The sequence below is a fragment of the Elephas maximus genome, chromosome 10, assembly GCF_024166365.1.
Source record: "Elephas maximus indicus isolate mEleMax1 chromosome 10, mEleMax1 primary haplotype, whole genome shotgun sequence".
In the NCBI taxonomy this organism is placed as follows: Eukaryota; Metazoa; Chordata; class Mammalia; order Proboscidea; family Elephantidae; genus Elephas; species Elephas maximus.
The window spans coordinates 105,019,367-105,036,959 of NC_064828.1; the positions used below are offsets into that span (position 1 = coordinate 105,019,367).

The window sequence follows — 17,593 nt, forward strand, 5'->3', positions numbered from 1 at the left end:
TTTTAAACAGGCACCCTAGGCTGATTCTATCACAGGACCATAGCACACATCTTGAGAAAGGATGATTTAAGACTTACAGGGCCTGTCTTAAAGCTTTTAATTAATACTTTTAATTGTTTCATGATTAAATTTACACGGTTAACCAGTATTAGCTTATTCAAAACGGTCGATGTCCCTGTTGTCCTTGTACTTGGGTCATCTTCCTCCCAAATTTTATGATGACAATTTAAAAACTTACTGAAAAGTTGAAATAATTGTACAGTGAACATCCAGATAGATACCGCCTAGATTCTACAATTAATGTTTTTTTCCATTTGCTTTGTCACATAGCCCTCTATAGCGAGTTAGAATCAACTTGACGGAAATGGGTTTTTTTCTTCATCCTCTCCATTTTTTTCTGTCCATTTTATCTTTTATTTTTTGAGTGTATTTCAAAGTAAGTTGTGGGTATCAGCACACGTCTTGCCCAGGCCCTTCTTAATCTAAGGCTTTACCACATGCAGGTGAACCTCAACATTTCTGCAAAACACTCACCGCCTGATGGCTTACCTTAAGAGTCCCGTGGCAAAGCCCTAAAAATGAACATCGTTATCCCTTGAAAACCTGGGTTTTCACAGAAAGCGGGACACACTCACTGACTGAAATGCAAACATTGACCCAAAGCTGCATGCACATTAGCACCGTGTGGTGCCCGGTTAGGCAGCCCTCTCAGTGCTATGGGCGGCTGGCCCGGGCCCTGCTGCAGGGCACGGGGCCAACTCAATCTCGGCAGTGCCTGATCACTCCCTAACTTCATCTCAAAGTGACCTGTTTCAAGGTTTCCCAGGGCCCCGAGCTGCATTTCAGGTTAACTCCAACACACACCTGAGGGCTCAAGTAGGCAGCTGGTTCCTGTACCTGGGCTGTTGCAGGTATCTGAGAAGGTGGGGGCTCTATGGCAACACAGCAGCTGCTGGTTTTGCGACTGCATTGCTGCTGAAAGAAAACCCTAGACATGATTCATTCAACTAACATTTATCCACCTCCTCCCATGGGCCAAGCACATTCTTGGTATTGAGAACGTATCTGTGAACGGAACAAACAAAACGTAGTGGGACTCAGGAAAGCAGAAAGCAAGGTTCATGTGCCAAGCAGACGTGGGCCCATTTGTGTGACTGAGTGCCCTGGCCAACTAGCTCACCCTCCCTGGGGCACTCGGCTCCACCTTTGTGAGCAGGAACCCCACTAAATGGGAGGGCCGCTTCAAGAAATGAATGACCAGCGGGTGGTCAGTGTAAGCCCCACCACACCCCTCACTGAAGCACTCCATGAGGACAATGCACCCTCCAGCCCACGGCCCCCACAGCCCCTCCAGCCGTCTCCCACAGCTCACCCCCACACCCCAGGACCTGGTGAGCCTGCCTCATCTTCCGCATCCCCGGTCTCACGTTCCTAACCCCTCCTCACCACAGCAGGTCCCCTTTCGACACCGCTTCCCCAGAAAAGCCCTCCCTGCCCCCAGTCTGGGTGAGGTGCCACCTGGACCCCCACCACAGCTCCGAGGACACTGCATCATAACCTAGCTGGAGAGCAAGCTTTGTGGGCAAGGAGCCCACCTGTCCTCTCATTCCTATGTCCACGCTACTCAAGTCATTACACGAGTGAGGCAAATCACTCCATCAGAAAGGTTCCAAGTTCAGGAAAGGACAGGTGAGCAATCATTCATTTCGCTAAACATCCTGTATGGACTGAAGACAACCACAATCTCAGGAAGAATGTACAGGCACCCCGTCCTCCACTCTTCATCTGAGCTCTGATGTCACTGGCATCCAAGAAGGTACTGTGCTCTATCATGGCCTGGACTCAGCAGACCAGGCCCATCCGTGGCCCACCTTGGCCACAGAGAACATGCAAACCCACGTGTGTGTCCCTGCTGCTCGGGTAAAGGTCTCACATAGACACACACTCTCTCGTGATTAGAAAAATTAATAAAAAGATTAAAGCATCGCTAACCTCATGGTGAATTTCCACTACGTAAATAATTAAACACTGGATACGAAAAGTACTACTATTACTGTAAGGAGCCCTGCTGGTGCAATGGTTACAGTGCTCAGCTGCTAACCGAAAGATCCATGGTTTGACCCCACCAGCCACTCTGAGGGGAAAAGACCTGGCGATACGTTCCCATCAAGGTTATAGCCTAGGAAACGCTATGGGTTTGTTCTACTGTGTCGGATAGGGTTGCTTTGAGTCAGAATCAACCCGACAGCACACAATAACTATATGGAGTCATGCGCTGTATAAAAAGGAATGTGGAAAAGGGAAGAAGGGTCCGCACGATCAGAAGGAATGGGAACCCCTTTACCAGCCCGGCAGTTCCTCGGATGTTTGTCTCTAAACCTCCTGCTCCCAGTAGGGGGTTTGGCAGTGGGCAAGCACTAAGTAAATCATCTGCTGGTCCAAGCAAGGCTGCGTGGGCGGGCCAGGAATGAACGCAGAGACTCGATCCTCCACAGACGCACTCAAGTGCTGAGGTGAGAGGTGGAAGCCACCCCATTTTGTGATCCTGCTTTGGGGGCTGCACGAGGTCCCCAATGTGCAGGAGGAGCTGCTGAGGCAGCAGTCTGGGGACACTTCTGCATGACTGTCCCACCCACTGCACTGTGGCATCTGCAGTGAGCACTGAAAAGCCCCAGGTTTGTGTCAGGCTGGGGAACCTGTCTGTGTCGAGGATTTATGCCTTGAATAATCAGGTCAGCGCAGCCAGTCTCCCACCCACCCAGCTCAGGTGGAGGCCGTTTCTGCAGGGTATCAAGGGCGCCGTCTCAGCAGGGGGTAAGGCGAGCCACTGTGTCACTCACATTCCTCAGGGACAGACACTCCCTGAATAGGGCTGGAGAACAAACAAGCCTCCCTCAGCCTGCCTCTGCCCAGCCCAGAATGCTGGCTGCTGGCAGCAGGGGTCACTGGCAAACAGCCTGACTAGGTGAGCCCCACAGCATCGCACCGCAGGTGGGGTCCTCTAGCCAGTGGGAGAGACAAGACTGGACTCTCGAGGTCTGTACTCAGTCCCTTCCAAGCTGCCTGGGATAATAAAAGAGTTCTGGAAATAGTAGTGAAGGGAGCACAACACTGTGAATGCAACTGATGCCACTGAACTGCACAGTTAAAAACTGTTAAAACGGCAAATATTGTGATCCACACACACACCCCCGACACCCTGAACTCAGACTCCCCAGCCTCCAAAACTGTGAGACCATAAAATTCTCCTGTTTAAAGCCATGGCAGCCCTAGGACACTATGACAGCCATCACTGCAGTGTGAAGAGAGAAGGGAAAACCTTGAGAGGAACCACTGCTCTCCATCAACTGGCCATTCCTCCCCCTGCTCACCCCTCATCCCTCTTGACACCTCAAGACAGGAGAGGAGCAAAGAAGGAGCCCCTTGGGGACTGTAAGGTCCCTAGGTGGTGTGAATGGTTTGTGCTCAACTGTTAACGTAAGGGCTGGTGATTCAAATCCATCCAGCAGTGCTTCCAGAAAAAGGCCTGGTGATCTGCTTCCATAAAGATCACAGCCAAGAAAACCCTATGGAGCAGTTTTACGGGCATACCTCAGAGGTGGCGTGGGTTCAATTCCGGACCACGGCAATACAGCGAATATCGCGAAAAAGCAAGTCACGTAAATTTTTGGCTTTCCGGTAACAAAAGTTACGTTTATGCTATACCACAGTCTATTTGGAGTCCTCGTGGTACAGTGATTAAAGCACTCAGCTGCTAACCAAAAGGTCAGCAGTTTGAATTCACCAGCCACTCCTTGGAAACCCTATGGACAGTTCTACTTTGTTGTATAGGGTCACTAGAAGTCAGAATCAACTCGATGGCAATGGGTTTGGTTTTGGCTTAGCAGTCTTTGGAGCCCTGGGAGCGCAGTGGTTTTGGTTTGGTAGTCTGTTTGGAACCCTGGTGGCACAGTGGTTAAGAGCTCAGCTGCTAACCAAAAGGTCAGCAGTTCGAATCCACCAGCTGTCCTTGGAAACCCTATGGGGCAGTTCTACTTTGCCCTTCAGGGTCACTATGAGTTGGAATCAACTTGATGGCAACGGATTTGGTAGTCTGTTAAGCGTGCGATAGCATTATGTCTAAAAAACAATGTACACACCTTAATTAAAAAACATTTTATTGCTAAAAAATGCTAACCATTATCTGAGCCTCCAGTGAGTTGTAATCTTTTTGCTGGTTCATGGCTACTGACTGATCAGGGTGGTGGCTGCTGAAGGTTGAGATGTCTGTGACAATTTCTTAAAATAACAGTGAAGTTTGCTGCATCGACTGACTCTTTCACGGAAGATTTCTCTGTAGCATGTGGTGCTATTTGATAGCATTTTACCCACAGAAGAACTTCTTCCCAAACTAGAGTCAATCCTCTCAAACCCTGCCACTGCTTTATCAGTTAAGCTTATGTAAATATTCTCAATCCTTTGTTGTCATCTCAACAATGTTCACAGCCTCTTCACCAGGTGTAGATTCCATCTCAAGAAACCACTTTCTTTGCTCGTCCAAATGAAGCAACTCCTCATCCGTTCAAGTTTTATTGTTAGATTAGAGCAATTCAGTCACATCTTCAGGGTCAACTTTTAATTCTAATTCTCTTGCTACTTCCACCACACCTGCTTTACTGCCTCCACTGAAGTCCTGAACCCCTCAGAGTCATCCATAAGGGCTGGAATCAACTTCTTCCCAACTCCTATTAATGCTGATATTTTGACCTCCTCCCCTGAATCATGAATGTTCTTGATGGCATCTAGAATGGTGAATCCTTCCCAGAAGGTTTTCAATTGACTTTGCTCAGGCCCATCAGAGGAACCACTGTCTACGGCAGCTATGGCCTTATGGAATGTAGTTATTAAATAATAAGACTTGAAAGTTGAAATTACTCCTAGATCCATGGGCTGTAGAATGGATGTTGTGTCAGCAGGCATGAAAACAACATTAATCTCCTTGTACATCTCCATCAGAGCTCTTAGGTGACTAGATGCACTGTCAATGAGCAGTAATATTTTGAAGGGAATCTTTTTTTCTGAGCTATAGGTCTCAACAGTGGGCTCAAAATATTCAGTAAGCCATGCTGTAAACAGATGTGCTGTCCTCCAGGCTTTGTTTTTCCATTTACAGAGCACAGGCAGAGTAGATTTAGCACAATTCTTAAGGACCGTAGGATTTTCGGAACGGTAAATGAGCACTGGCTTCAACTTAAAGTCCCCAGCTGCGTTAGCCCCTAACGAGAGAGTCAACCTGTCCTTTGAAGCTTTGAAGCCAGGCATTGGCTTCTCTCCAGCTACGAAAAGTTCTAGATGGCCTCTTCTTCCAGTACAAGGCTGTTTCATCTGCATTTACAGTCTGCTGTCTGGTGCAGCCACCTTCGTCAGCTACCTTAGTCAGACCTTCTGCATTTACAGTCTGCTGCCTGGTGCAGCCACCTTCGTCAGCTACCTTAGTCAGACCTTCTGCGTTTACGATCTGCTGTCTGGTGCAGCCACCTTCGTCAGCTACCTTAGTCAGACCTTCTGCATTTACAGTCTGCTGCCTGGTGCAGCCACCTTCGTCAGCTACCTTAGTCAGACCTTCTGCGTTTACGATCTGCTGTCTGGTGCAGCCACCTTCGTCAGCTACCTTAGTCAGACCTTCTGCATTTACAGTCTGCTGCCTGGTGCAGCCACCTTCGTCAGCTACCTTAGTCAGACCTTCTGCATTTACAATCTGCTGTCTGGTGCAGCCACCTTCGTCAGCTACCTTAGTCAGACCTTCTGCATTTACAATCTGCTGTCTGGTGCAGCCACCTTCGTCAGCTACCTTAGTCAGACCTTCTGCATTTACAATCTGCTGTCTGGTGCAGCCACCTTCGTCAGCTACCTTAGTCAGACCTTCTGCGTTTACGATCTGCTGTCTGGTGCAGCCACCTTCGTCAGCTACCTTAGTCAGACCTTCTGCATTTACAGTCTGCTGCCTGGTGCAGCCACCTTCGTCAGCTACCTTAGTCAGACCTTCTGCATTTACAATCTGCTGTCTGGTGCAGCCACCTTCGTCAGCTACCTTAGTCAGACCTTCTGCATTTACAATCTGCTGTCTGGTGCAGCCACCTTCGTCAGCTACCTTAGTCAGACCTTCTGCATTTACAGTCTGCTGTCTGGTGCAGCCACCTTCGTCAGCTACCTTAGTCAGACCTTCTGCGTTTACGATCTGCTGTCTGGTGCAGCCACCTTCGTCAGCTACCTTAGTCAGACCTTCTGCATTTACAGTCTGCTGCCTGGTGCAGCCACCTTCGTCAGCTACCTTAGTCAGACCTTCTGGATTTACAATCTGCTGTCTGGTGCAGCCACCTTCGTCAGCTACCTTAGTCAGACCTTCTGGATTTACAATCTGCTGTCTGGTGCAGCCACCTTCGTCAGCTACCTTAGTCAGACCTTCTGGATAACCTGCTGTAGCCTCTACATCACCACTTACTGCTTCACCGTGCACTTTCATGTTATGTAGAGAGCTTCTTTACTTAAATCTTGGGAACCAACCTCTGCTAGCTTCTCCCTTTCTTCTGTAGCTTCCTCACCTCTCCCAGTCTTCAGAGATCTGAAGGGAGTGAAGGGCCTTGCTCTGGACTAGGCTTTGGCTTAAGAGAACGTTGTGGCTGGTTTGATCCTGTATCCAGACCACTAACACTTTCCCCATATCATTATCATTCGCGTGTTCACTGGAGTAGCACTTTTAATTTCCTTGAAGAACCTTTCCTTTGCATTCACAGCTTAGCTAACTGGTGCAAGACGCCTAGCTCTGCTTTCAACATGCCTTCCTCACTAAGCTTAATCACTTATAGCTTTTGATTTAAAGTGAGAGAGGTGCGACTCTTCCTTTCACTTGAACACTTAGAGGTCATTATAGGGTTATTAACTGGCCTAATTTCAATTTCTCAGGGAATAGGAAGGTCTGAAGAAAGGGAAAGAGATAGGGGATAGGCCAGTCGGCAGAGTAGTCAGAGCACAGACAACATTTATCAATTAAGTTCACTATCTCATATGGGCATGGTTTGTGGAGCCCCAAAACAATTACAATAGTAACATCAAAGATCATTGATCAAAGATCACCATAACAAATATAATAATAATGGAAAAGTCTGAAATATTGTGAGAATTACCAAAATGAGACACAGAGACGTGAAATAAGCACGTGCTGTTGGAAAAATGGCGCTGATAAGACGTGGTCATTTTATCATGCTTCGCTGTATTGCACTTCACAGTTACTGCATTTTTTTACAACCCTCAACTTGTAAAAAAATGCAGTAACTGTGAAGTGCAATACAGCGAAGCATGATAAAATGAGTTGTGCCTGTACTCTGTAACATGGTCGCCCTGAGTTGGCATTGACTCCATGGCAATGGGTCAGACAGGCTGAGGTTCAGGCAAAGATCAGCTGTGGACAGCGTATGGCTGTTCCCGACAAACACCCCAAGCACAGAGCAGTCCCAGTGTACACAGCGTCTGGTGGCACGTCCAGGAGCCCCTCCCTGGTCCCTACCTCCATGCGCGCCTTGTAGAAATCCACATCGTGCAGCTTCTCCCGGCAGCGCACCAGCTCCATCTCCAGCCGCTCCACACGGTTCGCCTTCTCCCTCAGGGAGTCCAGCTCATCACGGTAGGCACGTGCAGACCGGGCATCCGCCGCGAGCTGGACGTTCTGCCAAGGCAGGAGAGGCAAGCTTAGGGACTCCTGGCAGGTGGTCTCTGGGGAGGGAGGAAGGGCCAAGTCCCTGAAGGGTGGTGTTTCTCAGTACACCTGGCAGCAGAGCAGCCCACGTGCACACTGCCATGGGGCGTCCCCAGGCTGTTGCTGAGAAACAGTGCTCAGTCAGTGGGCTCTCAGGCAGCTTTGCTCTGGGCAGGCAGGAAACAGAAGCCTTTGATGGACGCTCCTGATGTTGCATTCCTGAACACCCAGCCTGGTTCCTGGGGAGTCCCAGCCGCCCCACCCTCCACACATAGGTCTCCTGGGCACCTCCTGCTTGACTTTCTGCAGCTCCAGTGCCAGCTGGTCCACTTCGTGTCTGGCGTCCACAAGTTGCTCCGTCTTCTCCTCCCTGCAGGGGTGATTAGGAACAAAAACACGATGAGAGGCTCCCTTGGCCATCACCAGGAGCCACGTACCACTTTCCAAGGCCATAGGAAAGACCTTGGGTTCTGGGGCCTGCAAATGTGTTCCCAACTCAGACTCCTCTTCCGTGTTTAAGTTTCCAATGCCTGCCCTCAAACCACATCCACTAGCCAGACAAGTTTCCCTCTAGAGTGTGGGACAGGTAGGGGGACTCTGGAACCCAGCAGGCCACTGATGGGGAGGTAGAGGCAGACACCCTGAGATGACGGGCCAAATGACATCCAGCTACTGTAGAGAGTGGGGAAAGAACAGGCTCTCCTGTTGGATGGTGGGAGCTGCACTCCCTCTCAGCCAAGCAAACACACCAGTGTGGGTCATTCTAACGCACTCAGCTGCTAACCAAAAGGCTGCAGGTTGGAGTTCACCCAGAGGTGCCCTGGAAGAAAGGCCTGGTGATCTACTTCCAAAAACCAGCCATTGAAAACTTTGTGGAGCACAATCCTGCTCTGACACACACAGGGTCACCATCATCAGAACAGACTTAACGGCAACAGGTGGGTCATTCCAGCCCTGAGCTGGGCCAGCAGTCTACTGCTTCAGGGACAATATATACCGCTGGGGCTAGAAGTAGCCTTAATGATTGGGTTGAGCCCCCTCCTTATGCAGGCCCAGGCAAGCAAGCAGGTGGGTGGCAAGAGTTGAGAGCAGATCCCGGGTCCCCTGGGCCCAGGTCAGCATCTCCCGTGCTGCACCACGTGTGAGGGTGAACTACACCCCAGAAACATCTTTGTGACACACCAAACAGAAGTAGAAAAAGCAACCCCGGCGGCAGTGAAGACTCACAGCTCCTGCCGGACACGCCGCAGCCTGGCCTTGGTGTCAGCCAGCTCCACCGCCAGGTGCTGCTTGTCTTCACTGGAGAGGCTGCTGGTGGGGCTGGGGGTGGAGTCGGCACTGGAGGACTGGAGGGGGCTGGGCGGATGCTGCGCCTGGAGGTAGTCCCGCTCCTGAGTGAGGTCGACGATCAGCTAGGGCAGAGAGAGGGATGGAGGATGGCAGCTGGGCGATCCCACCCCTAGCACTCCCACGCACATGTGCCCGGCACACTGTCGGCAGAGCTGGCGCTCGTATTGGGTGGAAACACAATCAAAAGACAAGAAGAAAATAAAGAAAAGGTTTCAGTGGAGACTGAAAAACCAGGAGGGAGGCCAGAGAAGGGGGGTGTAAGTTGTTAAAAGGAGAGGAAACAGTTGGTGGGGCAGAAGGTGTGTGAACAGGAGGGTCAAGAAGGAGCTCGGCATTGTGGTCAACGTCTACTCTCCTACGGGTGTCCCTGGAGTCACCGGTCACTGTATGTGTATGTCACTGTATGTGTTACCAGGGAAAGCGCCCACACCCTGGCCCACCAAGAACTCGGCAGGAGGACAGGAGGTGTCCAAGCCTTCTATGGAGCTGTGACAAGGACAAGGAGGCTGCGTACCTCGGAGCACTCGTCCCGCTCGTCAATAAGCCTCCGGAGATGAAACACCATGTTCCGTGAGAGGGCCTCCAGCTCCTCTGGGGCCATGTCAGGGAGCTCCAGCCACTGCAAGTCAAACACGTTCTCCTGGTTGTGGGTCACCTGCAGGCACACAGGGACAGCTCACTGCAGGGAGGTCCCCTGAAAACGCCCTCCAGTGCTACCCAGCAGGGACAGGGCTGGACCAAGTATAACACAGGTAACAGCGTGTACGTTATCACATCGTGTACACTCCCTGACATCACTAAGCCCTCTTGACAAGTTTTCTGAGGCCAGCAGAGGGGCTCGGTAAGCAAGTCAGCCAAGCTTTTTTCAGCTAAGCTCTACAAATACAAACCATGTGTGCCTCCCAGAGCTGGTTCAAAGAGGACACTGATTCTTTTTATATATACCAGAAAACACTTCTTCCAGTACGTTATTCCCCTAAAGGATCCTTGGATAAGGTATTTCCACTGGAGCAACTTCAATGGACAACACAAAGAAGAAAGTCTCAGGGGGATGCGAAGGTGAGAAAGGGCCTGTACTGTAACACGTTATTCTTAAAATCTAAAGCAAACATGGCAAATGTTAAGAATCTTGTATCGGAGTGGATACATGGCAATCTTAGGCTATTTTTGGAGGTATTTCATAATCTCAAGCAATGCTAAGGTGGCCCTGTAACTTATTGCTGCTTACCACATGAGGCCACCTGGTTCCATCCCCTTCCACGCAGGCCGGGGGCTTGTGACACTGAACAGCCTCCTAGTAGACGTTTGCTACCCTGCCCTCCCCAACCCTGACCCCAGGGCTGCCAGAGGAGGCGGAAGCCTGTATTTTGAGTCCCCTCCTTCTCCTTTTGTTAAATGCTCAGGTCCCAAAGCAGGAAACAGAAACGAGGAAACCTGGGCTATCCATTCACAGAACCACACCAAAACAAGTTTGTAAATTATTCACAGCGGTACACACAGAGAGAGAACAGCTGAAAAACAAAGGCAGGGCGTGGTCAACACCCTGTTCTACTCCCAAAGACACCCACACTCTTACCTCTCCCCGCCTCAGGAAGAGCAGATTTGGACATGGCTGACCTCTGAGGTTTCAGGGAGACCCTGTCCTATGGTACGGGGCTTCCTGTAGGCCGGGCTCCAGGCCTGCTCCATTCCCCATGCATAAGGGGGATGGTGTGACCGATTTCGGGGGCTCAGCTCCAGCTGCACAACAGTTATCTAAGGTGCTTTCAATTAAAGGCTTAGGCCCCTCCTTGCCTGGATTCTGACTTGGTGGGTCTCTTGGTGGGGCCTGGGCACCTGAATTTTTAAAAGGCTCCCAGTGAATTCTGATGTCTAGCCTCACTGCCAGCCACTGAATTAGATCTTCACACAGGACTCTCAGGGCTGTATATTTTTTATTTTTTAAAAACACCCTGATGGCTGGACAGGAAAGACAGCAAGCTGGCAACAAACTGTCTAATCTCACAGGACCTAGTCCCAGGTAGACACCTTTTCAAAACACACAGATACATGCGGAAAATTAAAAGGCAGACAGTTCTAACAGGTGGCCAATCACTGACACTCATGGCTAAGAATACTTTCCCCTGATGCCGGCTCCTTGGGCCCGCCACCCTGACTCAGCACTCAGGCCCCACGGGGCCTGGCCAGCTGTGGGTGCCCGGCACCACCGCCAATGCAGAAAACTCTGGTTTGGCTGCCTGTGCCAATTTCACACCTGTTCCTACGCGCTCATGTCTGTTTCATGCATTTATCTCATCTGTGCAATCAGACTAAAGGCCGAGCCATGTCCTCTAAGTAACACAAAAACAATTTTTCTTAGTGGAGGGGTGGGGTGGAGTGGAAGTCAGGGGAGTAAATTCTGAGGTGGGTGCCCCTTTGCACTGACAGGCTTAATTTCCAGGGACTACCGCCCACTCAGGTCCAGGCAGTGTTTCATTCTGTTATTCATTGGTGGCTATGAGTTGGAGCTGACTCAACAGCACCTAACACCTGTTCAGGTAATACCAACTCTGCTGACATCAGTGACAGAGGGACCAGGAAGGTCTGCCTCAAAGGCCAGCACCTCACCCATATCCTCCGCAATGACCTCGGCTCCCCCACTCTCCCAGGGCCCAAGTCTGAGCTGGCACCAAGTGTCCCTGGAAGCCTTCCTGGGGCGTGCTGGCTTGACTTCACAAGTGGTGGCAGCCTGTTTCCCTGGCCCATCACTGACAGGAGAAGAGAATCTCTATCCGTAAAGATCAACCATCCAAAACAGTGACATTTGCCAGAATACATTTTCAGGGCTTGTACATCAAATTCTGAGCCTAAACCACTTGACAGCTCTTAAAAATAGTCTGAGTCCATATAAGGCAAGAAGAGGGAGGCAAAAGAAGACTTGATGGAAGTGTTTTTTGAAATTTTTATTTTTACCTCCACTTTATTTTAGCTTGCTGATGGACACCTTTCTAAATAGAATCAATATGCCTGTGGTATCTGAAATCTAAAATTAATAAAAAAAAAAAAAAGTTAACAGGTGATGCTTTCCCACTTGTGGAATGAGTGTGTCTCCTGGTTGCCATGGGAGTGAAAGACCCCAGCCAAGCCCACCCACAAAGCCCCACACCTACCTCCTGAATGTGGGCCACGATTCCAGCCTGCGTCTCAATGTCCAGCTGTTTGATCCTTTCAATAAACTCCTCTTTCCTCTCACACTGTGGAGGGGTTACACGTATTAACAGAAGCCATTTTGCAGGTCAGGTCAAACCTGAGGCCACCACAGGTACAAAACGGCAGTTTCAAAATGAACCGCCCACCCAGCCCCCGACTTTCTCTTTTATAACAAAGAATGTTCTCATTCTCCTACCAGCCCTTACACTGATGTTTCTCTGGAAGGTGCTCTGATCACCCCACGTCAGGGTTATCTGAGGAGCTTATTTTTAAAAAGCCCATTCTAAAGCCCCATCCCAGACTGAAAACACTGGTCTGGGATACACACATCTGTGTTTAAACAAGCGAGCCAGGTGATTCTTAAAACAAGATCGAGAATTCCTGTTTCCTTTATGTCACCTTTACACCAAAACAGTCGGTTTAGTTTAATTAGCAAAGAATGTTCGCCTTGAGCATTATGTTCTTTTAAAGAATTATCTATATGAGATCAAATTGACAATAGCAACTCGAAAGGTTAGATGATGAGCTTAGCAGGCAGTGAGTTGGTATTGATGGTGAAACAATCTGGAAAAGGGGATCAAGAAAGGTGGCACAACTTGAAGAATGGAACCAACGTCTCTGAATTACACATGCAGAAACTGTGAACTGATGTATGTTTTGCTGTTTATCTTCCCCCCAAAAGAAGAAGAACCGCCCTGTTTTAGGCCAGGGGCTGCAAACTTCATCTATAAAGGACCAGGTGGTAAAAATTTTAGGCTTTGCGGGCAATTTGGTTTCTATCACAACTAGCTCAACTCTGCTGTTGAAGTGTATATGCAGCCACAAACAATATGTAAAGGAAGGAGCATGGCTGTGTTCCAATAAAACTTTATTTATAAAGATAGATGCAGGGCCAGATTTGGCCCATGGGTTGTAGTTACCTGACCCTTGTTTATATGTTCCTATTTAAAAAAAAAAAAAAAAAAACTCACTGCTGCCATCAAATCAATTTCAGCTCACAGTGACTCTATAAGGCAGAGAACTACCCCGTTGTGTTTCCAAGGCTACAGTCTTTATTTAAGCAGACTGTCACATCTTTCTCCCAAAGAGTGGCTGGTGTGTTCAAATTGCTGACTTTTTGGTTCCCAACTGAGTACTTTAACCACTGTGCCAACAGGGTTCCTTAGGTGTTCCTATATTGAGGATGAATTGCTAACGACACACCTGGCCCAAAAGGAGCTCTACCTGGCCTACTGCCCTCGGTGTAGACAGCAGTCACTTCTCTCCCAGGAGCCCAGTGACTTCTGCAATACTGGACTGAAGGCAGCTTCCTCCTACCTAAGGGAGTATTCTGTTCCCCCCAAATCCAAACACGAGGTGGCCAATGGCAGGTCCTGCCCAATCCTACCTGGACAGCACAGCCCAGCACCAGCAGCAGCACCTTCTTGATTTCCTCCATGCTTTTCCCTAGGTCAAAAGAGCAACGTACTTAATTAAGCTCACCTGTTCTTACATTCCATCAGTGAGGCATGTTTGCTGTAGAAAAAAAAGCAAATCAAATAGGGAAAAAAAGTAATCATCATCATCTCCCTACCCACTGATACCCACTTAGGTATACATACTTTCCACTGGTCTTTCATGTATGGGCTCGTTTATTTTTTAAACCAAATGAGATAATTTTGTACCTACTACAGTAAAATCTGCAAAAGCTAGAACCTGTGTAAGGTGGAAAGCTGGCAGAGAAGGAAAACTCAAAATATTTTCCACTAAAACAAGTGATATAAAAGCTGTTAAGACTGTACCCCAGTAAAGGTGGAAAACATGCAAGACCCAGAAAAACAAGGCAATCCCAATGGATTCCAGCTCTCACAGGTTTCACTGTATTTGTAGCCCTTTTCCTATCTTCCTATGTTGTATCTTCCTATCGTACTTAATGTATCTGCATGCCATCATCTCTTCAGTGTGTGTGGTAAGGAGAGAACAACCTCCAGAAGAAATACAGAAACATTTTATTGTTGAGTTGTATTGATTTTGACTCATAACGATCCTATATGACAGAGCAGAACTGCCCCCATATGGCTTCCAAGGCTGTAACCTTCATGGAAGTAAACTGCTGCACCCTTCTTCCGTGGAGCCACTGGTGGGTTTGAACCAATGACCTTTTGGTTAGCAGCCAAGTGCTTAACCACTGCACCACCAGGGCTCAAGAAATATGGAGTGGACTCTAAATAAGGCTGGAAGGCACACTCGTGTATACGACTTTACCTTTTCATTATGGAAAATTTCAAAGAAACAAAGGAGAATCGTATAACGAACTCACACACTTATCACCCAGCTCTACAGGATCACCATTTTCCACATCTGATTTCCTCTCTCGGCGCCTCTTCCCCAACCCTTTTTATGTATGTTTCATTCTTTGGTTGGAGTATTTTAAAGGAAATCCCAGACAATACATATACATCATTTTTTAAGGCAGCATACTTAACTTTGTATAAAGACCACAGACTTATTCAACCAATCCCCTTTCAGAGGTTCAATTTTCTGATATTTTAATTTACATGATGCTACAAAAATATCTCAGTAGCTAATTCTTTATGCACATCCTTATTTACTTCCTTAGGGCAAACTCATCCTTTAAGTTTTTCATATTCTGATTGTCAAACTGTCCTGCAGGAAGATTTACCATTTTACAGTCTCACAACCTATGTACACCTAAACCAGCTGCCAGCCAGTTGATCCTGACTCATGGCGACCCCACGTGTGTCAGAGTAGAAATGTGCTCCACAGAGTTTTCAATGGCTGATTTTTCAGAAGCAGACTTCCAGGCCTTTCTTGCAAGATACCTTTGAGTGGACTCCAACCTCCAACCTTTCAGTTAGCAGCCTAGTGCATTAAATATTTGCACAACCCATAGGCCCCATATACCCAGACCAACAGTGGTCTTACCATTCTTTCAGAGCTTTGTAATCACATAGGCCCCAAATACTAATTCATCATATTAAATCGGGTCTCCTTCATCTTGCTGAGGCAGAAGGGGTCTTCATCTGTTCATGAGTCTCAATTGTTTAAATAAACACAACATCTGGGCTCTAGGCCTGGCTTAGCCACCCAGTAGCAGTGTGACCCCTGATAAGCCGTATTCCCTGTCTTCAAGCCTCAGCTTCCACATCTATAAAACGCAGGCTCTGGCCCAGGTGATGTACAAGGTCCCTTTCAGGTATAAAATTCTATGGTTTTCTGCCCTTCTCATTCCATCCTGTTTTATTCAGGAGAGAAGAGACATGCCAGAAATAGCACTGTTTTCTTAAGGGGCTTAATTACCAGTACTCATGCTGTGCTGAAATGGCGCACAGACTGCGGGATAAGAAAATCTAACCAGAGTTGTGGTTCACCTTAGGTCCTTGGGTATAAGGAGGGTATGGAGTAAAAGGGACCTCCTCCTAACACCTCTCCACTGAGAAACAGCTAAAAATGGCTTTTCTTCAGATAATGACTTCACTGTCTCAGAACCAGGGGCTGGAGTGCACTCAACCAGAAACCGTCCCCTCCTAGCCTGAAGGCGGGTGGGTGGGGAGGGGTGGGCTGACCACAGGGTATCTGGGGCCACTTCCCTGCTGGGGACTTAGATTCCAGACTTAAGAATGAGGCTCTGTGCTGCGAATCAATTTACTACGCTTAAACCCTTCTCTCTGCTATTAAGTGTAAAAATTCATCAATATTTGGGATGGGAAATTTCTCAAAGTCCTTTATGACTTTTTAAAAAATTGAAGACCTTTTATTTGGCCCCAAAGGTTCTAATTCACAGACATAAACACATGCCCACAATGACCTGATTCTATTAGAGCTGAAGTATTGATCAGACACTTAATTTTAGTTTTGATGAACGGGAAACACCCCTGAGGATTAAAAAGGCCTCACTCAGTCTCACTCCAAGTTTTCAGGGGCAGCAATGCTCTCGCTTCCCGTTCTCGCCTCTTTCCCCTCAGCCAGTCCACAGTCACTGGCCAAGTGCCCATTGTAAGCCTCTTCAGTGGATATAAAAGGCACAGACGTGTCCCAGTGATCACAAGCACCTCTTCCTACTGTAAGGGTCACCTTTTCATAGGCCACTTACCTGGTACCTTAACGGCTGAGACACATGGGGAACATAGTTCATAGTCTAGCCAAACAGAAGCCAGAGTTCATGCAGAAATTGTTCTGAACTCCCCTCTCGGCAAAGGCCCCAAAGGACCTAATTAAGTCATTTTTAGAATCATTTGGACAACTCTGATGCTCCATCTTTCCGGCCCACAGTGGACTGAAACAGCAAACTACAAGTGGGAAGAAGAGCTGGAGAGGCCCACTGCTGGGAGCAAGAACCTAGGCTCTGATCAGTCGGCAAGGACAAGGCCAGAAGCCATGCACACAAGGTCTCCATTACAGCTGGAGGCCGACCAGCAAAGAGGGAGCGAAGGGCTCTACTCCCTCAGTGCCCACCCATCACACACAGCGCAATGCTGTCCACTCGTCCACCATGCCAGCCTTGAGTCAATCATTCATGCCTGAATTCATTCATTCATTCACAAAAGCTCAACAGACATCAAGAAAAAAGTAATCTGACCCAGAGCTCTATTACAAAAGTATGGATTCCTGTTTGCTAGGTTTTGTAAAAGGGGAGGGGGAGGAAGGGTTTTAAAGGCTGGGAATTTTAAAAACGTTTTCATAGAAAAAAAAAAAAGCAAGTTTTTTGGTGATGAACAGGGTACTAGGAAGTTCACCTATGCCCTCATTCAAATGAACAGTGCTGGGCTCCTTCTCACTGGGCTAAATGAATAAAACACGTGTTTATAACACATGCATTCTGTGATTTCCACCCTTACACAGATTCCTACGAAACATTAAAAAAAAAAAAGGAGAAGCTGAAGGTCCCTTATTTCTCACGGGAAGCTGACGCCCAATTTCTCTCACAATTTCAGTCGTAAGAAGGACTGTTGCTATTTTTACGTCTACTAGGTTGTGAGTTTTGAAAAGTTTCAAAACATGGCAGAAGACTCCACGGGGTCTGCCAGTAAGACTGGCTCAGTGACACAGTTCAGCACTGGTTCCACCACTTCTGTTGAAGGGACTGCATCAGGCAAAGAAGAAACAAGCCTACAGACAACTCCCCACCAAGCCCTGAAATATGTGGTGGGCAGGTGGACAGACCCCAAGCTCGGTCCAACGTGTGGACAGACAAGTCAACCAGCAACTAAAAAAAAACGTGATCAATGCTACAGGAATGGAGGAGGGACATCTAGTCTGGTGTAAGGATCAGGCAAGGCCTCCCAAAGGAAATGACTTCTAAGTTGAGACCCAAGGATGTGG

At 48.2% G+C, this 17,593-nt stretch overlaps 1 protein-coding gene and 1 pseudogene across 3 annotated transcripts in view; both read right to left on the reverse strand.

Moving 5' to 3' along the window:
• CCDC88C (coiled-coil domain containing 88C) overlaps positions 1 to 17,593 on the reverse strand; it is a 158,773-nt gene that overhangs the window by 66,704 nt on the left and 74,476 nt on the right. For all 3 annotated transcript variants that reach the window (XM_049898419.1, XM_049898421.1, XM_049898420.1), the window contains 6 exons: positions 13,659 to 13,717; positions 12,232 to 12,315; positions 9,597 to 9,737; positions 8,960 to 9,144; positions 8,021 to 8,102; positions 7,544 to 7,702 (listed from right to left, as the gene is read on the reverse strand). In XM_049898419.1, coding sequence (XP_049754376.1) covers positions 7,544 to 7,702; positions 8,021 to 8,102; positions 8,960 to 9,144; positions 9,597 to 9,737; positions 12,232 to 12,315; positions 13,659 to 13,717 — 710 coding nt within the window. The remainder of the gene's footprint in view (positions 1 to 7,543; positions 7,703 to 8,020; positions 8,103 to 8,959; positions 9,145 to 9,596; positions 9,738 to 12,231; positions 12,316 to 13,658; positions 13,718 to 17,593) is intronic.
• On the reverse strand, positions 1,463 to 7,537 carry LOC126084149 (uncharacterized; annotated as a pseudogene).